The sequence below is a fragment of the Nyctibius grandis genome, chromosome 1 (assembly GCF_013368605.1).
Source record: "Nyctibius grandis isolate bNycGra1 chromosome 1, bNycGra1.pri, whole genome shotgun sequence".
NCBI lineage: Eukaryota > Metazoa > Chordata > Aves > Nyctibiiformes > Nyctibiidae > Nyctibius > Nyctibius grandis.
In genome coordinates this window covers 1,658,220-1,675,745 of record NC_090658.1, presented here as the reverse complement: position 1 = coordinate 1,675,745, position 17,526 = coordinate 1,658,220, and the positions used below count along the sequence as shown (strand labels likewise).

The 17,526-nt window shown below is 36.9% G+C and overlaps 1 protein-coding gene across 6 annotated transcripts in view; it reads right to left on the bottom strand.

The window, feature by feature from the left end:
• The window catches only part of EML6 (EMAP like 6), a 112,867-nt gene that overhangs the window by 55,279 nt on the left and 40,062 nt on the right, over nucleotides 1–17,526 (bottom strand). For all 6 annotated transcript variants that reach the window (XM_068402347.1, XM_068402355.1, XM_068402338.1 and 3 more), the window contains exons 5-11: nucleotides 14,783–14,968; nucleotides 12,753–12,888; nucleotides 8,718–8,919; nucleotides 4,047–4,184; nucleotides 1,726–1,982; nucleotides 1,143–1,355; nucleotides 57–224 (exon numbers count right to left, since the gene is read on the bottom strand). In XM_068402347.1, the coding sequence (XP_068258448.1) occupies nucleotides 57–224; nucleotides 1,143–1,355; nucleotides 1,726–1,982; nucleotides 4,047–4,184; nucleotides 8,718–8,919; nucleotides 12,753–12,888; nucleotides 14,783–14,968 (1,300 nt within the window). The remainder of the gene's footprint in view (nucleotides 1–56; nucleotides 225–1,142; nucleotides 1,356–1,725; nucleotides 1,983–4,046; nucleotides 4,185–8,717; nucleotides 8,920–12,752; nucleotides 12,889–14,782; nucleotides 14,969–17,526) is intronic.

The following is a 17,526-nucleotide window of genomic DNA, read 5'->3' as shown; positions in this document are numbered from 1 at the left end:
CGCTGCATTCTCTGTTGATTTTATTTAATAAATAGTTAAGAAGAGATCATTTTTACCTTGTGGAGATGTTTCAAGGATGCCATTTGTTATCCCTTCTGGAATAAATCGCCACTGAAAAACAGAGTGATCAGCACCTCCTGTACTTAAAACCCACTGAAAATCATGGGACCAACGGACATTGGTTACATGTGCTGAGTGGCCAATGTATTTTCTAAATTTAGCTCCTAAAAAAACAAAAGTAGAACTGTTAGTATGTAAGAAGAAAAAAATTAACATTGTAATTAATAAAGTTAGGCTTTTAATAGAAACACAGTTTAAACACTTATGAAAACTGAAAACAAAAAAATACTTACATGCCTCTTGATATTCTGATACTAATAGCAATTATAAAATAAAAATAAATCACATAAAATAATATGAACAATCAGTTCACTTCCATTTTCTGAAAGCACTTAAATCTTGGCAGGAAGTACCAGATACACACAGGGTTTAATTTTCACATTTATGGCCATTACTGCTCATGTGAATTACACACATGTATTGTGTATTGCACTGTACACACAAGTTCAACTTCACTATCAGAAAATATATTGATACAATATCAAATTAAAACACTGAAGTTTGTGGAAAGTCAAAATGTTTTATTTAGTTTTGTTGGCTTTATGCATGGTACAGTGCAAATACTGAGGAAACAAGCTGGGTTAAAAGCCTACTACAGGTATGAAGGAAATAGCTCACACAGAGCTACGCTCACACACGCTCACAGACAGCGAAACTCTGCTGGAAATTCCAAAATTTATGTTACTGGCATAAATTTGAACGAATTATAGTAGTGCAGCTGGTGTTGATATAATTTTGATGTGATGCAAAGTCTTGCTGAATTAGTTTCCGAAAATGTAATAGCAGAATAAGCATATTAAACTATATATTCTCAACAGTTCTAAAAGCAAGTACAGATACATTGGCAGAAAATCACTGGACACATAGAGGGTTAAAGTCTCATCTTTATGTCCATTAATACTTATATGAATTGTGCACACACTAATCTGTATTATACACGAATCAAAAGCCACCACTAGAAAATATACTGATATGGCATCAAAGTAAATATTGCATTCTTCAGAAATACAACATACTCTTACCTTTCTTTAGGCATGGAAATCTGAATAATTTAACCAGCCCAAAATCATCTCCAGTCACTAGCACTGAGCTGTTGTAATTTCCATCCACGGAGTTGACGTCTGTAACATTTGTATATTTTGGCCAAATTCCACTCACTTCAGATCCTACCACGCAGGTCCATGAGGCCCAGTGAATCCCTTTGATCTCATCTTTGCTAGTTAGATGCTTCCCAGCTGAAAATATGTAAGTGAATAATCTGTTTAATCATTTGTTTTTCAGTAAACTCCATTTCTTTTCATCACATTTATCTATGTATTCTTCTTGGGATTAGTCTTTTAGCCTCAATAAATTATAAAGATTCACAATTTTACTTTAAATTAGTATAATCTCATGTTTGTGGTATTTGACATCACTCATCTTACAAGTTCTAATGCAGCTGCACATAAACATGCTAAAAACACACAAAAGTGGAGATCTTAAATATCTAAGATCCAGTCAAGAAACTCAGCTTGCAGATGTACTATTTATATCATATTTTTGTCGTTCTCTTCAGATCAACACTGTAGTTTACTTGTTCATAACACGAGCGACTTGCAGACTTACACGGCATCTTGTAGAACAGTCTCTCTCCCGCACCATCATTGGTTTGCAAGAATTTACTATCCACAGACCAGTCGATATGAGTTATAAAACTAGAAGATTTGTTGCATTCTCCTATTTTTTTGTACCGCTGAGCAACCGCGTAGACATCCACTGGGCCATCGTTAGAACCCACAGCAAGGTAAGAGCCGTCTGGTGAGAATTTCATTTCATGGATTACTTCTTTCCGGTCTTTAATGTGAACTATCTCTGTCATGTCTCTGCAAGAACCAATGGTGAAAATGTGAGCTGTAAACTTGTGAACATGCAACCCACAAATATTTAAGACAAATATGAAGATAGGTGTAGTGAATAATTTGTACAACAAAAAGCACATTTCACAAAAAAATCCTTTTTTGGAGAAGTTCCTATTGCTTTCATTGGTTGTAAGTATACTTTTAAAGCAAGAATTAGAAACAACTTTACCTGTCAATGATACTCTTGATTCTATTCACCTAATTTTAGCTGTAAAATATTTAGCTGTCTAGTCTAAACTAGACCAGACTTCTTTTTTTCACACAGACAATGGAAAAAGTGTTCAATCTAAAGAGCGCCCACCCTGGCTCTCACAAGCCCATGTTGAAATGGCCTTTGGGAGATACCCATTTCTCCACGTTGACTCTTGGGGAGACAGGCAAACAGCTTAGACTAAAGGCTAACAATTAGACTGGTGAAGCTAGAGATGGTTAATCCCATATACCATGACCTGTTAGCTACAGCTTTGGGGGTTCCAGTACCACCACCACCATCACCCACCAGTGGAAAAAACAGAAGTGACAATACCTTGCATGTGCCTTTGGAAAAAAATCAAGACAGCTATACAGTCTAGTTTTCAAAAAAATACTGAATTCTTCCCTATGCAAATTACATTTGATATAAACCCCTTTCCTACCCAGTCAGGAACCAAAAATTGCAATGCCAGTTAATGCAGAGAAAATTTTTGCAAGTAGGTTTCGCCAAATTCTTTGGCTATGAGGAAAGAATCAAAACTAAATTAAAAAGAAATCTTCCCCTGAGTTGACTGAACAATGAGCCAAGTCTCAGTGCCATTAATTTTGTATTTACAAAGACAATCCATACCAGATTATACATTTGGGCTGTAAGGAAATTTTGTGAGGAAGAGGCTTCTGCAGGTGTCATGCTTCTGTTACTCCATTTTAAGCTTTTAAAATATTTTTCCTGATTCCTATTTTAATTAATTACCGCTAGTAGCATCAAATTTATGAAAATACTCAAATTTATTTAAAAACCAACACATTTTGTTAATATATCTTTAAAATGTTGATACATAGTACTGTTGAAAGCAGAGTCCTGAAAGGAGAATCATCTGTAACTGAAGGCAGACGTTTCTGCAAGGTACCTATATGAAGGGAAAGGTTAATATTACAGATGATCAGGATCTTAAAAAACCTAACAGAATAATTTTGTTAGAAATTTCTCTTAAAATGGTGAAACTCCAAAATGTCAGTAACAGTAGAAATTTTGTTGGGAAAATTCATAGTAATTTTTTCCTTCAAAAAGTGTTTTGAAAAAAATATTCTTAGCTCTGCCTTTTTACTGAAAACTGGTACTACAACTATTCCATAGTGGTAAATATAGCTACTGAGAAGAGCAGCTAATTCTCTGGATTATTCCATAGATCCAGATCCTTCATGGCCAAGAAAAAGGAGAACAAAGATTCATGTCACCGAGTACATGATTCAAAAAAATGACAATAAAACACATTGCCATCGTCCACTTTTCCTGGGTCACGGGCTGCAGATTTGTTACCCTCTCAGAAGATCTGTTGACGCATTCATTAAAAAAAAGGCTTGTCATCTAATACGAAAAGTAGAATTCACATGTATCTTGCAAATGCTTAAAAACATCTTTCAATCACTGATTATTTTGTATAGTATCCATTCTTGCATACGGCAGGAAGTGAAGCATATGATCAAGGAGCCTCTCTCAAAACTATGTTATCTCTGCTATGCACATTCACAAAATATCTGTATAATTTCAGAATAAAGAAAGGAAAAAAGCCGAACTTGAAAATCTTAAATTTTATCAACATTATTACTAGGAGCTAATACTTTGAATTAAATAAAGCATAATTGCCAAACTACCACCTTTTAAAACACCAAGTAATATTATGGAAGCATATGCTCAGTTTTTACTCTTTGTTTCTGACAAAATACGCAATGATTTTTTATTTTTATAGGAATAAAAGACTTTACAGTATGGTCTTGAGTTGCTCGGGGAAAAAAAAACTAATAATGTGAGAAACTACTGTAAGATTTTCTCACCGTACTCGAAGGACAATGAAGGAGCCATCCTTCATGCCAAGGGCTAACTGTGATCCATCAGGACTGAAAGACACGCTCCGCACTGCTTCTTCCATATTACAGCGTGCTATCAAGGCGTGGTCAGCAAGGCTCCATAACCTGCATCAAAGGGAATTGAAAGCAGGAGGAGATTTTTCTTGACTGAAATGTCTTAGCAAATAATATCAAATGAAGCTTTCAGACACCTTCACGTGTCTGTGATAGCAGAAGAGAAAACAGGGTGAAGCTAAATTACATCATCATTTAGTGTTATCTCTGGACTTCACTTAACTGATAAAACAGAATTTCCCTAGATGAATAATTAAGAAAAAGCAGTTTCTGAAGACAGAGGGGGTCAATGCAGATCAGACTGAAATTTTCACTGAAGTGAAAGCAATATTCAGAAGCATAAACATTCCAACCATGGGGAAAATTTTCTTGTCATAACCCTGAATGAATTAGTAGACAAAACTGCATGCTGATCCGTTCATTTACATCATCTTATATAAAAGAATCAATTAATAAATTATGCCATGAGATGAAGAAAAGCAAATAATGTACCTATGTTTTCAAGAAGGAACGGAGGGAGTTTCCCAAATCACTACAAGCTGGTTAATCAGATCTCAGTAGTATGCAAGACTTAGAAAAAAAAGATAAAGAATAAGTATAGAAGAACATGCATAAAAGACCTCTTGGGGTAGAAAAATTCAGTCAGCAACACCCAACTATCTATATTTTAAGGACAGTGTCATAGATCTAATGCATTTGTAAAAGATTTAGAAAATATTCAGTAAAATATTTGAATAGTAGCATATGTGATTATTTGCTAAACTCCAGAAAATGACAATTTGTACCAGAACTGTAACGTGATACTGGATGAAGTTTTATAGCAAGCTTTACAGAAAGAAACAATTTGGCTGGATGGAAGATACTACTAAGATTTCTAGGTACAAGCTTTGGAATAGTAACATTTAATATTTTCACTAAAAATGTTGGCACAACAGATGAGAATGCTAATGGGACCTGCTATGGACAGCAAGCTGGGAGGCACTGTGACCCCAGAGGTGGATGTATCATATTGGAAGAAACAGAGGTTTCTTGATGATGAAACAAATAGACATGGAATGTAATTTAACCAAAGCCCATACTTGCAGAGCCTCATGTCTAGCACTATGCTGTACGCTTGAAACACGTGTGGAACCAGCAAAATGGGGTAAGAGCTCACACTATTTTTCAATAATAGAATGACTATGATCCGTGGGTGAGCTGCAGACAGGAAAAAAGAAATTTGAGCCTAAAATATATCCTGGGTGCTGTTCCAGGAGGTACACAAAAACAACAGCACACAACACATAGTGACCTCATCTGGCACGATCTTTACAAATTATCTCAAGAAACTGGAATAAAAACAGGAACAGATGCAGTGAGGGATTATTAGGATGATTAAGGGAATGAAGACTGTATCACGTTAAAGAAGACCAAAAGTGTTTAACTTTTATACCTGAGTGAAACAAGGGCTGGGAAGGTATTGCTTCCAAAAATAAATCAGTAGGATAAACATCAAAAAAGAAGAAAAAGTTATGTTGAAGGACCATGTTGGCACTAGAAGAAACAGCATAAACAGGACATGAATATAGCCTGAAAAGAAGGAAGTTTCTGAGCACCCCAAGCAACAACATTTAGATACAGCCCTGAAGTAAGAGTAACAGGAGAAAAAATAAAAGATAGAGTCTGAGAAATGTAGTAAAAGGATTATAGAATTTAACTGCCTGCATTGAGGAAGGATGGTAACCTATGACCTGAGCATTTCTTTTCAATCGGAAACCTTTTGGGCCTTGTCAGGTTAATGTGATCAGGGTCAGTCTAGAATCAACAACCCTGAAGGATGCTGGTTTCCCCTCAGGCTGAGAATTCAAGGATGGGAAAGAACTTGAAAAAGCTTCTCTGTAAAAAAATGGCAAGTATGGTTTCCTGGTGAAAAAAAAAGGACGTGGGATGTTAAAACTGTTTTCAAAGACAAAACTGAAGTAGGATCAGATGCAAGAGTCTTAGCAGCCCTGCTAGGGAGAAGCTACAAGCTCAGTACAATTAGAAAAGAACCAGAAAGGATCTGGAAAGATTTCAAAGGAAATGCCAGGATAAGATTTGCCTCCAAAACATTGCTTCCACACGAATCGCTTTGTCCAATACACTAGAAGCGTAATTGCAACACATGGCAGTGAAAGCAGAATAATTCAATTTTCTTAAAAAAAAAAAGAAAAACTTTTCCATTTAATGGAAAGGGAATTCCAAAGATGAGCTTTTTAATTTTATAACAGGAAAAAAAAGGCATTTTGCGCACCTGTATTGCAATACATTTGTATACACAACTGACAGCTCACTTAGACATGAGAATATAATCTGGCCCACTAAATACTTTTATTTGTGAAGCAATTTAGATTTATATTATATAGCCGCTCTTTTCAAAATAATGTGATAACCAAATACTAAGAAAAATCACACAATGAACAGCAATATAGAAACATTCCTGTCTATGTAATTTTATTATTGAAAAAAATGATAAGAAAATCCTTTTGTGTACTTTTTTATCTTAATGAAAATATTTATATATTTCACTGGAATTCCTTCACATGAAGCATTAGTATATAAAAAAATAGCACTATCTGAAGTAGAATTCAAATCCCACATTCTCTAGTGCCTAAACAGCTAAACGCACGTGTGACGTAGTGCAGTAACATACCTGTAATGCTAACAAACACACATTTTAGAGAATGGCAATGTTCAAAGGCATCAGTAATGTAACAATAATCATGAGAGCAGCACCAATTAAGGGTTTATGTGCACAAAGGGCATGCTTGCACAGTCTTTCATAGAGGGGCACCAGCTTGTTCCAAGCACGCCGAGTCAGCAGTACGTTATCCAGCCCCACGCCGGAGCTGAATCCCCACACTAACCAAGAGATGGGTCCAAGATAATACATCCAAAGTCTTAGCACGGCCTATTAGCTAATCCCAGCTTTGCAGCTCTTGTTTCAGAACTGGTTTCCATCCTACCAGAATGCAGGCAGTGTGAATTTGTGCCTGTCTACAAAACTGTGCAGAGAAACCCAAGCAGAAGAGACTACCCATGCGTTTTATAAACCAAAGAAATAATACTAACGTGTAGGAAACAGAGAGAGAACATGACTGTAGTGAACAACTGGCAGTTTTCTTAGTTTCACACTTTGGATTTTAATTATTGTTAGAAAGAGAGGAGTGATGGCAGGAATAGGAAACCAGTACGAGGGAAAAGATAAAAAGGAAAGGGAAAAAAGAAATTCCAACTGCCAGCAAGCTTCAAGGCAGAGGTGAATCATAATGAGGAATCTGAAGGAGCATAAATTAGCAGCTGTATGTATGGTAGGAGATTGATTTTTCCCATTGAAATATGGCCAAATGGTAAAATCCACATGTATGTTTCTGAAATATGTTGACTAGTAGTCTATAAAAACTGAAAAACTGTTTGGTAACCACCCGGGGTTGATTTGAATATATGCAATCAAATTACCTATATAAGATGAAAAGCAGTCATCATCCACGTGGCATAGGGTTGGAGAAAAACCTGATGCAGGGGTTAGAAATTAGGATAGCAGGGTCAGAAGAAACTGCTAAGGAGGACATTAGGGGAATCAGAGCTTGGGAAACCAAGCTGTCGTGAACCCATTGTATGCGCTGTTGGGCAAGGGGCAGGGCGCAAGGGCAGAACCACAAATTGAGGAAAGACTCAGGAGACTGCCAGGTCTCCCAAAAATCTTTCTGGTCCCCATGGGCAGCTTGGGCAGTCAGGAAAATCTCCATCTCTTTAATCACAGGTAAATAACTACTTGTAATGGGCAGTGTCTATGCCCAGTTGAGATGACACACAACAGCTGTGTAGGCATGGGAGTACATCCACTACAGCGAGAATCTTAGCTTAGCCTCCAAACTTTATAGTAAAGTCTTACTAAGCATATCAAAAATGCTTAGGTTTTTTCAGAAGCTTATCAATTTGCCAAATTTTAGCAGGGACAGGAAAAGAAACATCCTTGACTTTGTGACAACTTCCACAAATACATGTACAAAACTTCAAATCTCTGCTACAAAGGCTTGAGGCACAAGCGCTACAATTAAACATCTGAAAGATCTTCTTCGTTGGGGTACACCAGTGCATTTTCATTAGTCTCATTTTCTGGCATTTTAACTGAATTGAGTTTAGAGCAGATTTTTCTAAACACTCAAGGCTGAGACAAACACCTGCTGTGTAAAACACTGGTCAAAGGTATTTAGGTTTGAGGTTTGGTGCATATTATTAACAGAAAGAGAAGTATGAGGTGACCTTTCTCCATTTAGATATCTACACCTGCTGTTCAGAACAGTAATGAATTAGTACTTGAAGCAGAGTACATAAATCCACATAAATCCACATAAATCCAGCATGTTTTGAACACAAGTTCTGATTACTTTTACATGATGTGTAGACCCCAAACACGAGGGCTGAAGAGAAAAAGTCAAGCTGCTAAGAAAAACATGGGGAAAAAAATGTTGTCTCAATGCAGTCTTAACACAAGGCCAGAAAATAAATAAATTACAAATTAATGTGTACATGAATGAATAGATAAATAAGATCTAGCCTTACCGTACAGATCGATCGTCACTGCCTGTGACTGCTAAAGGCTTCTTTGGATGGACCGCCAGGGCCCAGAGCTCCCCTTCACAATGACCCTGCATAATCAGCATGGGTTTATCTCTCTCTCTTACTAGCACCTCAAATATTTCACTGTCCTGTGTCCCTGCTAAAAGTCTGTCCGCTTTCCAACAGACACTTCGGATGGACAAACCTGACAGGGGACAGAATAATCTGAGATTAATGGCAATGACGAGACAAAGTGATAGTACACTGAACATCATTAAGACTTCAAGAGTTAATTTATAACAACTGTTATGTTTTGACACTGAAGTCTTATAATACATCACAGCTGATTAAAACCTCAAACCAGTTCTGTTAAATTGTCTCCATTTGATGGAAAAAGAGAAGGCTCAGTCCCGGGAAAATGCTGAGTGTCTGAGTTCTGCTGCCAGTTTCTCAAGGGATCAAGTTCTTATGCTTTGTGTACACTGTGGTAATTTACTTTAAAAACCAACTCAATTTCACGTGATTTAAAGACCTCAGTTTTAGATGAGGTGAGGTTCCTTGACTGAAGCTGGTTTTATTCCTTTTTTCAGTACTTTACTGTTTTGCACATTTAAATAAATTGTTGAATAAAATTTTAATGGTGAATTTAAATGGTTTGTGCTCATGTTATCACACTTCTCCACTTTAGTCTCAACTGATTATTAAAGAAAAAAAAAAAAAAAAGAACTCTCCAAAAAACCCCAAACCAACAGAATCTTGCTTTGCATAACTTTTAGAGATCTTGATCTTAGTCCACAAATCTGATCCTAACTTTGCAGCTGGAATTTTACTAACCACAAGCTTAAAAATACCCTCTTAGCAGGCTGGGCAACTTGATAGCATTCTCTGTTTGACTGCCTGCAGCATTTGTTTTTTCTGTTCCAGTATATGAAAATTAAAGTTTGGATAATGGTCTAGATGCTGTGAGATGTGAATGAATAAAAAATCCATTTGTCATGTAGCCAAGGTCAAGCACGTCATCATTTTAACATCTTTTGGAACCAAATACACAATGCAATTAACTAGTGGTCACATAAGTAAAACATATTGTAGGCATTTTGTGCCCTCTCTTGAGAAGGGCAAATTAATCTTCGTTTATTGTCTTGTCCATTTCCAGTACCTTTTAATTTTGATAATGTCATTTTGTGACTTAGCTAAATTTATACTGAAGTTACGACTTACATCTTCTTGATATACACCAAAGGCCACGCAAGGAATGAAGTTTAGATGTTAAGCACAAAAATGACTCCTGTTAAGTTTTAGAATACAAGGTACATCTTTTGATGTAGGAAAGGTAATGTTTTCTGTGATGTACTGTGTGTAAAGAAAGACTATGTATTACCAGATTTTTTTTACTAATATTTTTTTATATTCAAATATAAAAGCCAAGCCTATGTTCAGATTGTTACTGGTGATGCACCTTATTTAAAAAGTGTTTAGTACACTTCAAGTACAGGATGACTGATGAATGAGTACATACGGGGTCAGGGGGAAGTCTTCGTGGAACCCTAGGAAGAAGTTTTAAGTTTGAAGGGTGATGCCTTTGCAAACTGCTTTGGAAAAAAAGTAATTGGGAAGGAGGGACAGAAGGTCACAGGTAAGCAGTTAAGGCTACCACCATTGCCTGAAGTTACACATGTGCTTAGCCTAATCAGTGCCATTGGCATAACTGAAAATGAAACAAAATTCCCACGGGCTGTTAGCAGCAAGCACTAAATGGAAGCGATCATCAGTGGGTGACACATCAGACAGAAACAGCAGAAAAGGACAGAGGCATAACAGGAACATCACAGGCAACAGTTGTATCACATTGAAAGAACACAGAGAGAAAAGAAACCCTGAAACAGGGAAAAGAGAATTTTTTTTTTAAATGATGGTGCCAGGGTATAAGTGTGTGCTTGGATTTTACAACCCGCAGTCATCCCCAAGGTCCTAATTTTTTATAGCCAGCAGTCCCACTGCACTTTTCACAGATGCACCATGATGTCTTTTTATTTAGTCTTAATGATTATGCTCATGGGCATGCCACCTTTGACTAAGCTTTGATAAAATTTTGCAGACTTGCTTAAGTCAGTTTCTTGCCATTAAAGCAGGCAATGTTTTTATTTTGACAAGCAAATATAAACCTGATGGATTTAAATGTTTTGAAGACAAGATTTGGACAGTGTTCTAGTTTTAGTTTTTAGAAATCAGGTAATTTATCCATTTTAAAAAAATTGTTATTATTTACATACAAGTCTAAATGGCAACTCAATTTACTTTCTGCAAATGAAATTTTTTACTACTTTTGCCAAGTAAGAAGATAGCAAAAACCTGCATTGGCTGTCTCTCAGCCATATAGCTGCCATTATGGTGCCTGGTTCTACTCAGCTGCTCTCATCTATATATTCTGTCTCCCGTAGCATTTAAGAGATGGCAGAAATAATGGCACCAAGTTAGAATCACCCCATAGCATGTCTAATGAGAATTCACCTTCAATAAACCCTTCCTTGATTTTACTTCCATCAAGATCAACATCTCTTTTTAGGCAACCTGTAGAAGGATAGCTAGAATTTATTAATACATTACAGCTCTGTAATGTAAGTTATAACTTTGAAGTAATAATTTTCCACAGAAGATAACGACAGTCAAAAAATGTAACTGAAGTCAGATGGAGCCTATTTTGGATTGACTGTGGACACATCCCAGGCAGCAGTAAGCAAAAAAATTGTTTCTGCTCTGGTCTCACAAACGTGTGGGATAAAGCTCCCTCCCAGAATCACTTCACAAAGAACCAAGGAGGCTGAAGATGCACGTTTCATGTGTGAGCACTGCTTTCTCTGTGTCGCCCTTCATAGATGTTATTCTGACTTTTATTAGGAAGAGACTGTCTGCAAGACTAGTGTTAGCCAGAGTGAACTGTCTCACCCACACGTACAGGCTTATTTCTCCACAGTTTTTGGAAAGTGTTGCTAAATTGATCAAAACTGCTGTAAATGGTCATAAGGTACTGCTCTTGTTTTCTAGAAATGAATGTTACACATTATGATTCTGGCTGCAAAAAAACTACACAAAGCCAGAACTACAGAGCAAAGGGACTACTGGTTGGGTGCATTTGACAACTTTTTGAGGGCTAAATTCCATGAGTTTACACTACAGTGAGGCAAAGTGGTGGAGCAGCATTCACCTAAGGCTGTTGGCAGTTTGCTTGTTGGATGAGCCTAGATATTGCAAACCAACACATTTCATAAATATTGAGAAAGAAAATGTTATCCTTCTTAGTGGCCTCTTGACTATTCCAATGGTAATTTTAATATGAAAACTAGGTCTAAAAACATAAGCTAAGAAGCAGAGGAAATTAACACTAACCATTACAAAGTTGGCTGCCAGAAGTGTATAAAGCCTGCTTCAAACCAGCAAACAGACCGCTATACTCTCAATCCAAATGTAGGTGTAAAATTCCCAGAAGACTAAGATCTTGATAAAGCGTGCATTATGATCTATGGAGATTATAAGTGCTCTGAGAGTCTAATCATAAAATAAAGTGATGACTAAGCTCATAGGAGGCATGATTAGATTCAACAAATATGATGGTCAAGAATTTAATAACATTCTATTAAATATGCCAAGTGCCACCATTCCAAATGAACCTAATGGAGTGCTCAGAGGCTCAGCATCTTTGAATGTCGGGTTCCAGAATCTCAATTAATGAAATGAATTGCAATTAATTAAGTTAAAGATTGGCTAACTTCATTCTCCTATCCTTTTGTGTTTCATTAGTTTTTACTTCTTGTATTTGCATGGTGGGGAGCAGCAGCTCTAAGTATCCCTCTGTAAAACATGGAAAACTCTTCAGGCTACACCATTGTCAGAGAACAACGGGAATACAGCTCTCAAAAGTAAATACAGTCATTAAGTAAAAACAACAGTAGTATGCAGAGACATTTATGCTTCAAATTAAATTGTGCCATAATCCATTATCTAGATGTGTGAAAAACCATTAAAGTAATAGCTCATTACCTTTGTATCCTTGTTCAGTCTCCCTGAGATCAATTTTAGTAATTGGTTTGAAATCAGTGTCCCATAACCGAATGCAACCATCTCTCCCTCCAGTGGCAAAACCTTCCTCACAAGCATACATACTAAAAATTCCAGCCTGTTAACCAACAGTACAACAAGTTTTAAAGTTCTTTACAATCGATTTAAACACACAAAGCAAATATTTTTGAACAGACTCTTGTTCAAGGCTAGAAACTGCTAGGTAGCAAAATGTTGTCCATCCAGAAAGCAAACCAGCAAACACAGGGGGATTCTTTTATTTCAAGTGCTCCCACTTCAGTGATTTATGTAGAAATTTTGGTACAAACAGCAGTGATATAGTTTATTTGCAGAACTTTAGATTTGGTTTAGTTAATATTATTATAAGGACTATTAAATAAATAATGGAACACTTAAAATAAATAGTTACCCAGAAGAAACAAAAACAAGCAAACAAGCAATACAGATATTCTTACAGGTGTGGAGATGATTGAGACATTCTTTCATGAATTCAGTTCAGACATCATTTGGAATCTGACAGGAACTGAAAGAGTGTCAATTCATTCTCTTTGTTGTAAGACAAGTTTTTATTACAGTTTGAATTTCTTCTTCATTTTCAAAAATGCCTCATTATTGATGGCTGTGCTGTACTGCATTGGAATAGCTCATGGAATGCCTGCTGATTCAGTATTTTATTAGGAAAACCTCTCAGTTAAGAGACAAACTGAACTGCATGGAAATTAACAGAATGAAGAAAAGACCTCTGTTTTCAAAGTGGTCTTGTTCAATGTCTTAATAAATGAATATTTCTAATAATTAATTACATAGAGATTAGAAATTGGGCAAAAGAATGCATAATTATGGCAAGCCCCATAATTTATAAGGATGAAACAGAACACATTATATAGAAAGAGATTGTATTTAACCATCCTAATGAATCTAAATAAAATTCTGCAAACAAAATTCTGCAAATACACTACAAGGGTTTATTATATTGCCATGTCATTGCAGTTGCACATAACCACGACCTGGCAATTACGCAGCAGTTCTGCAGGTAGGATGTCCCACCGACTTCAGTCTGACTGCTTTCATAAATTCGGGATTACTTCTATAAATAACAACTACCCTCCTGAACACTTAGATCTCATTTGAAGAGCTACTGTGAATCTTGATGCACTGCCAACATAACTAATTTGGGGAGGTCAAAAAAAACTGTTAGGTTTGCAGTCATCCTTCTAGAAAGGTTCTAGAAGAGAACTATAGTGACAACTGTTAGATTTCATATCACTCTTCTAAGGAAAATATTCTTGTTTCCTTTTGTCCAAAAAAACCATGCTAGAATGCCATTAGCCACAATCATATTCAAAACAGGAGTAGTTCTCAAATACATTTGAAACAAGACATGAAAATCCCACTGTGCCTTTACTGCAGCGACAACAGAGATGTAAATTTATTATATTAGAGTGGCCAGAAGTCTAACACACTCCTATACGTTCCCCTTTCTCTCTGTAATTATAAGTGCTCCAAATTAGGCATTGTTGTTATGAAGCCAATTGGAGTAAACTGCCTTTGGAATATGGTTGGAATGCAATCCACAGATTAAACAGGTTTACTCCACGTTGGAGCTTTCACCAGAAGTCAGTCCTCAGTGTTGGGAATTTTAGCTGTAAAATTCTATTTAAAATAAGATCATTTGGTAACCAACTATTTTTAAGTAAACTGATCATAACTGAAGCTACTCAATCTGTGAAACTTTAGATTTAGAAACTTCACTGTAGCTTTAGTTTGCTTGGTTAAATCAATGCTATAATTATCAGCAGTTCTGTCAATACCCGTTCAGCAGCTAACATGTAAACAAAGTATAAGATAACATATAAGTTCTTAATTGATGAACAGTCTTAGACACTCTTCTGACCCGAAACAGAAGAAAATCTCTGTGGATAAGCCTTCAAGAAGTTTTTCAAGTCAGTGAACAGTTCATTTCAGAAATTGACATCAAAACCACAACTTACACTATGTGCTCCTTGAATTGTGCGGACTAAGTTTAGCCCTTTCCAGACATAGATGTCTCCGTTTAAAGCACCAGAGTACGTGATATCTTCTTTTGCACATGCCAAACAAAGGATAGTTTGGAGATCTCCTGTTTTACCAAATATTCCTCTCTTTGCTGTCAGGGCATTTCCACACAACGTCCAAAACTGTGAAATGTAAATGGTATATTAGGAAAAATTTCTGCAGAGTTTGTTGTTTCATATTATGTGCAGATCTCACAGATGTGCTTCCTCACAGAACAATGTCTGGACAGACACTTAAATGACTCCTGTAGTCCTATCAGAATGCCACTACTCCAAAAACTGCCCACTTACCAGGGAAACCCCCAGGCAAATGCAGTAAGTCCAAAACCGAAACAAAATGATCAAAATGTTGGAGAAAGTGAGGCACAATTCTGATCCACTATTGCTACACTACCCCTTGTCATTATCTTACTATCTTTCACCATGTTTTGCTGGGTGATATCTGTCAATGTGAATGCACATTTTTAAAGACAGGAACATCCCATTTTTCTTGTCTGCAAAACTTAAAACACACCTACAGTTCTGAAGTAATAAAATTCTTGATCTTAAAAAACTTATGTGCCTGGAGTAGACATTTCTGCCTTTTTCCAGTGCACTGAAAGAGATATGTCCCTCAAATATAGTCATATTTACTGAGAAACCATCTGTTGGATGGAGACTGCAAATGCTTGTATGTGAAACAACACTCTGACTACGAGAGTAATAGGTTCTCTGAGTGTGGAATGGTGACTTGCTTGGCTTTTACATAGACACAGTAACATTCTGCAAAAAAAGAATGTAGGACTGACTGGGGAAAAGGGTGAAGAGAATGCAAAGTTTGTCTTAAAAGGGTGTCTTTAGTGGTGGTTAGAAATATCACACTATTTCTTTTTGAATCAGTTAAGAGTGCTTTTTTTTTAATAATAAACATAATTTTATCAAGTAGAGAGGATAGTTAAGTGCTCTCAGCTCCCCCTCAACGATCAGACCTTCTAGGGAAGGCAGAGTAAAGAGAATTTCAACTAGATGTGTAAGAGAAGTGCTGAAATATCCAGGCCTGCCAGCACTAGGGTGTTCTGGACACATGCAGAAACAGAACAGTAAATCTGTGTGGTGTAGCACAGTCCTGAATGGACTTGCCAGCTCAGGCCTTTATTAGTTGAGGCATCTATGCTCTGCAGTCCATTGCACACTGGAAAGAGACTTCCAGAGACTGGACAGGAATATTGAAGTGTCTGACATAGATGCATAACATCTCTCTCATTCCGACTTGATATGCCTACATCTTTTCATGGCTGTAAGCTGAATTTTTGGGTCTTTCTCTTTGTACTTACTCCTAAAAAATTCCTAAAAAGCTGAATTCCAGAAAATCCTTGGATCAAGGATTTTTATTTCAGATCCTTCTCTGTTTCTAATCCAATTAAATTTTCCCTTTTCCTCTTAACATAAGCCAATTTATGAGAAGGCAGTGGAAATACTTGCCCTAGGGCTTTCATTCTGTGAGTAAAACATATCTTCTCCTCACTTCTGGTTGGCTGTAGAAGAGCAAGAGAGCAAGTAGCAGTGTCAGGAAATGGGTGGCAGGAGAATCCTGAGCTCAGTCCGAGATTCCTTGGCTCCTAGGCTTTACCACAGCTTCTAATATCGCTCAGCCAAACGAGCCAACAGAACTGAAATGCTGAGGAATAAGTGGCACTATTCCCAAGTATTAGTCCCAATTCTCACAGTGATACGATTACTTCAGAGCTGTTCTTTTCCTTCATTGCAAGTTAAAGTAATTATCACATTCCCACAGCCTTATAATGAACGGCAAGTACACAGACTGCTGTTTGAGCATCACTGGAGGAGAACATCTAATCATTCCCCCTCTACACTTTTTTTTCCTCTTTTTTTTTTTTTTGGCATGCCTCTATCTATATGTATTTCCTTTGCCTGGTATTGTGCATGTTCAGGGTAATTATGGCCATTTTAAACAGAATACAGGTGCCAAACAAAGACAGGTTTCGGAAAACAGCTTGCAGAATACAGCAGATGGTATCACTGCTGCCAAAACCACCCACGGTTTGAAAGCAGTGGTGGTTTTAAGGGCACAAGCTTCTCAGTAACCAGAACTGGAGATATTAACTGGTTTCCTAAACTACTAGTTAAAGCTCTTCTCACCCCAGTCATGTGAAATAATTGCCATCTGTCAGGAATGCTTTTGATGAGACAGGAGAAAAATAGAAACCTGCAGGGAATATTGGCAAAGAGAAGAATTTCTTTCTAAGCTTTTCACAGGCACGAGAATGTTTTATCCTAAACTTATAGTATATATCTAGGTTCATATTTAAATCACCTCCAGAAAAGGTGACTTAGAGGGAGCAAATAGCGGGGCACTAGAGTTTTCATCTGTTCATCTCTGCAGGTCTTGCATACCTTCTCTGTGGTATTCCTACAAATGCTGGCAGCATGATATGCCAAATAGCAGTTCATTCAACTCATACTTTTAACTTCGTTCCTCTATACCTGTTCAGTGACCCTTTGTGATGCTTGATGAGAGAAATCACTAAGGGCTAAGACAAATTTGAGACAATTTAGGTGGAATGGAGAGGGCAGAGAACCCCAAAATTACAAGCATATAATGATGAAAATTACACCAAATGATCTTCCTGCTTTGCTTGTTAAGTGGATCTGTACCTCAGTCATGGCTGAATCTCTAAACT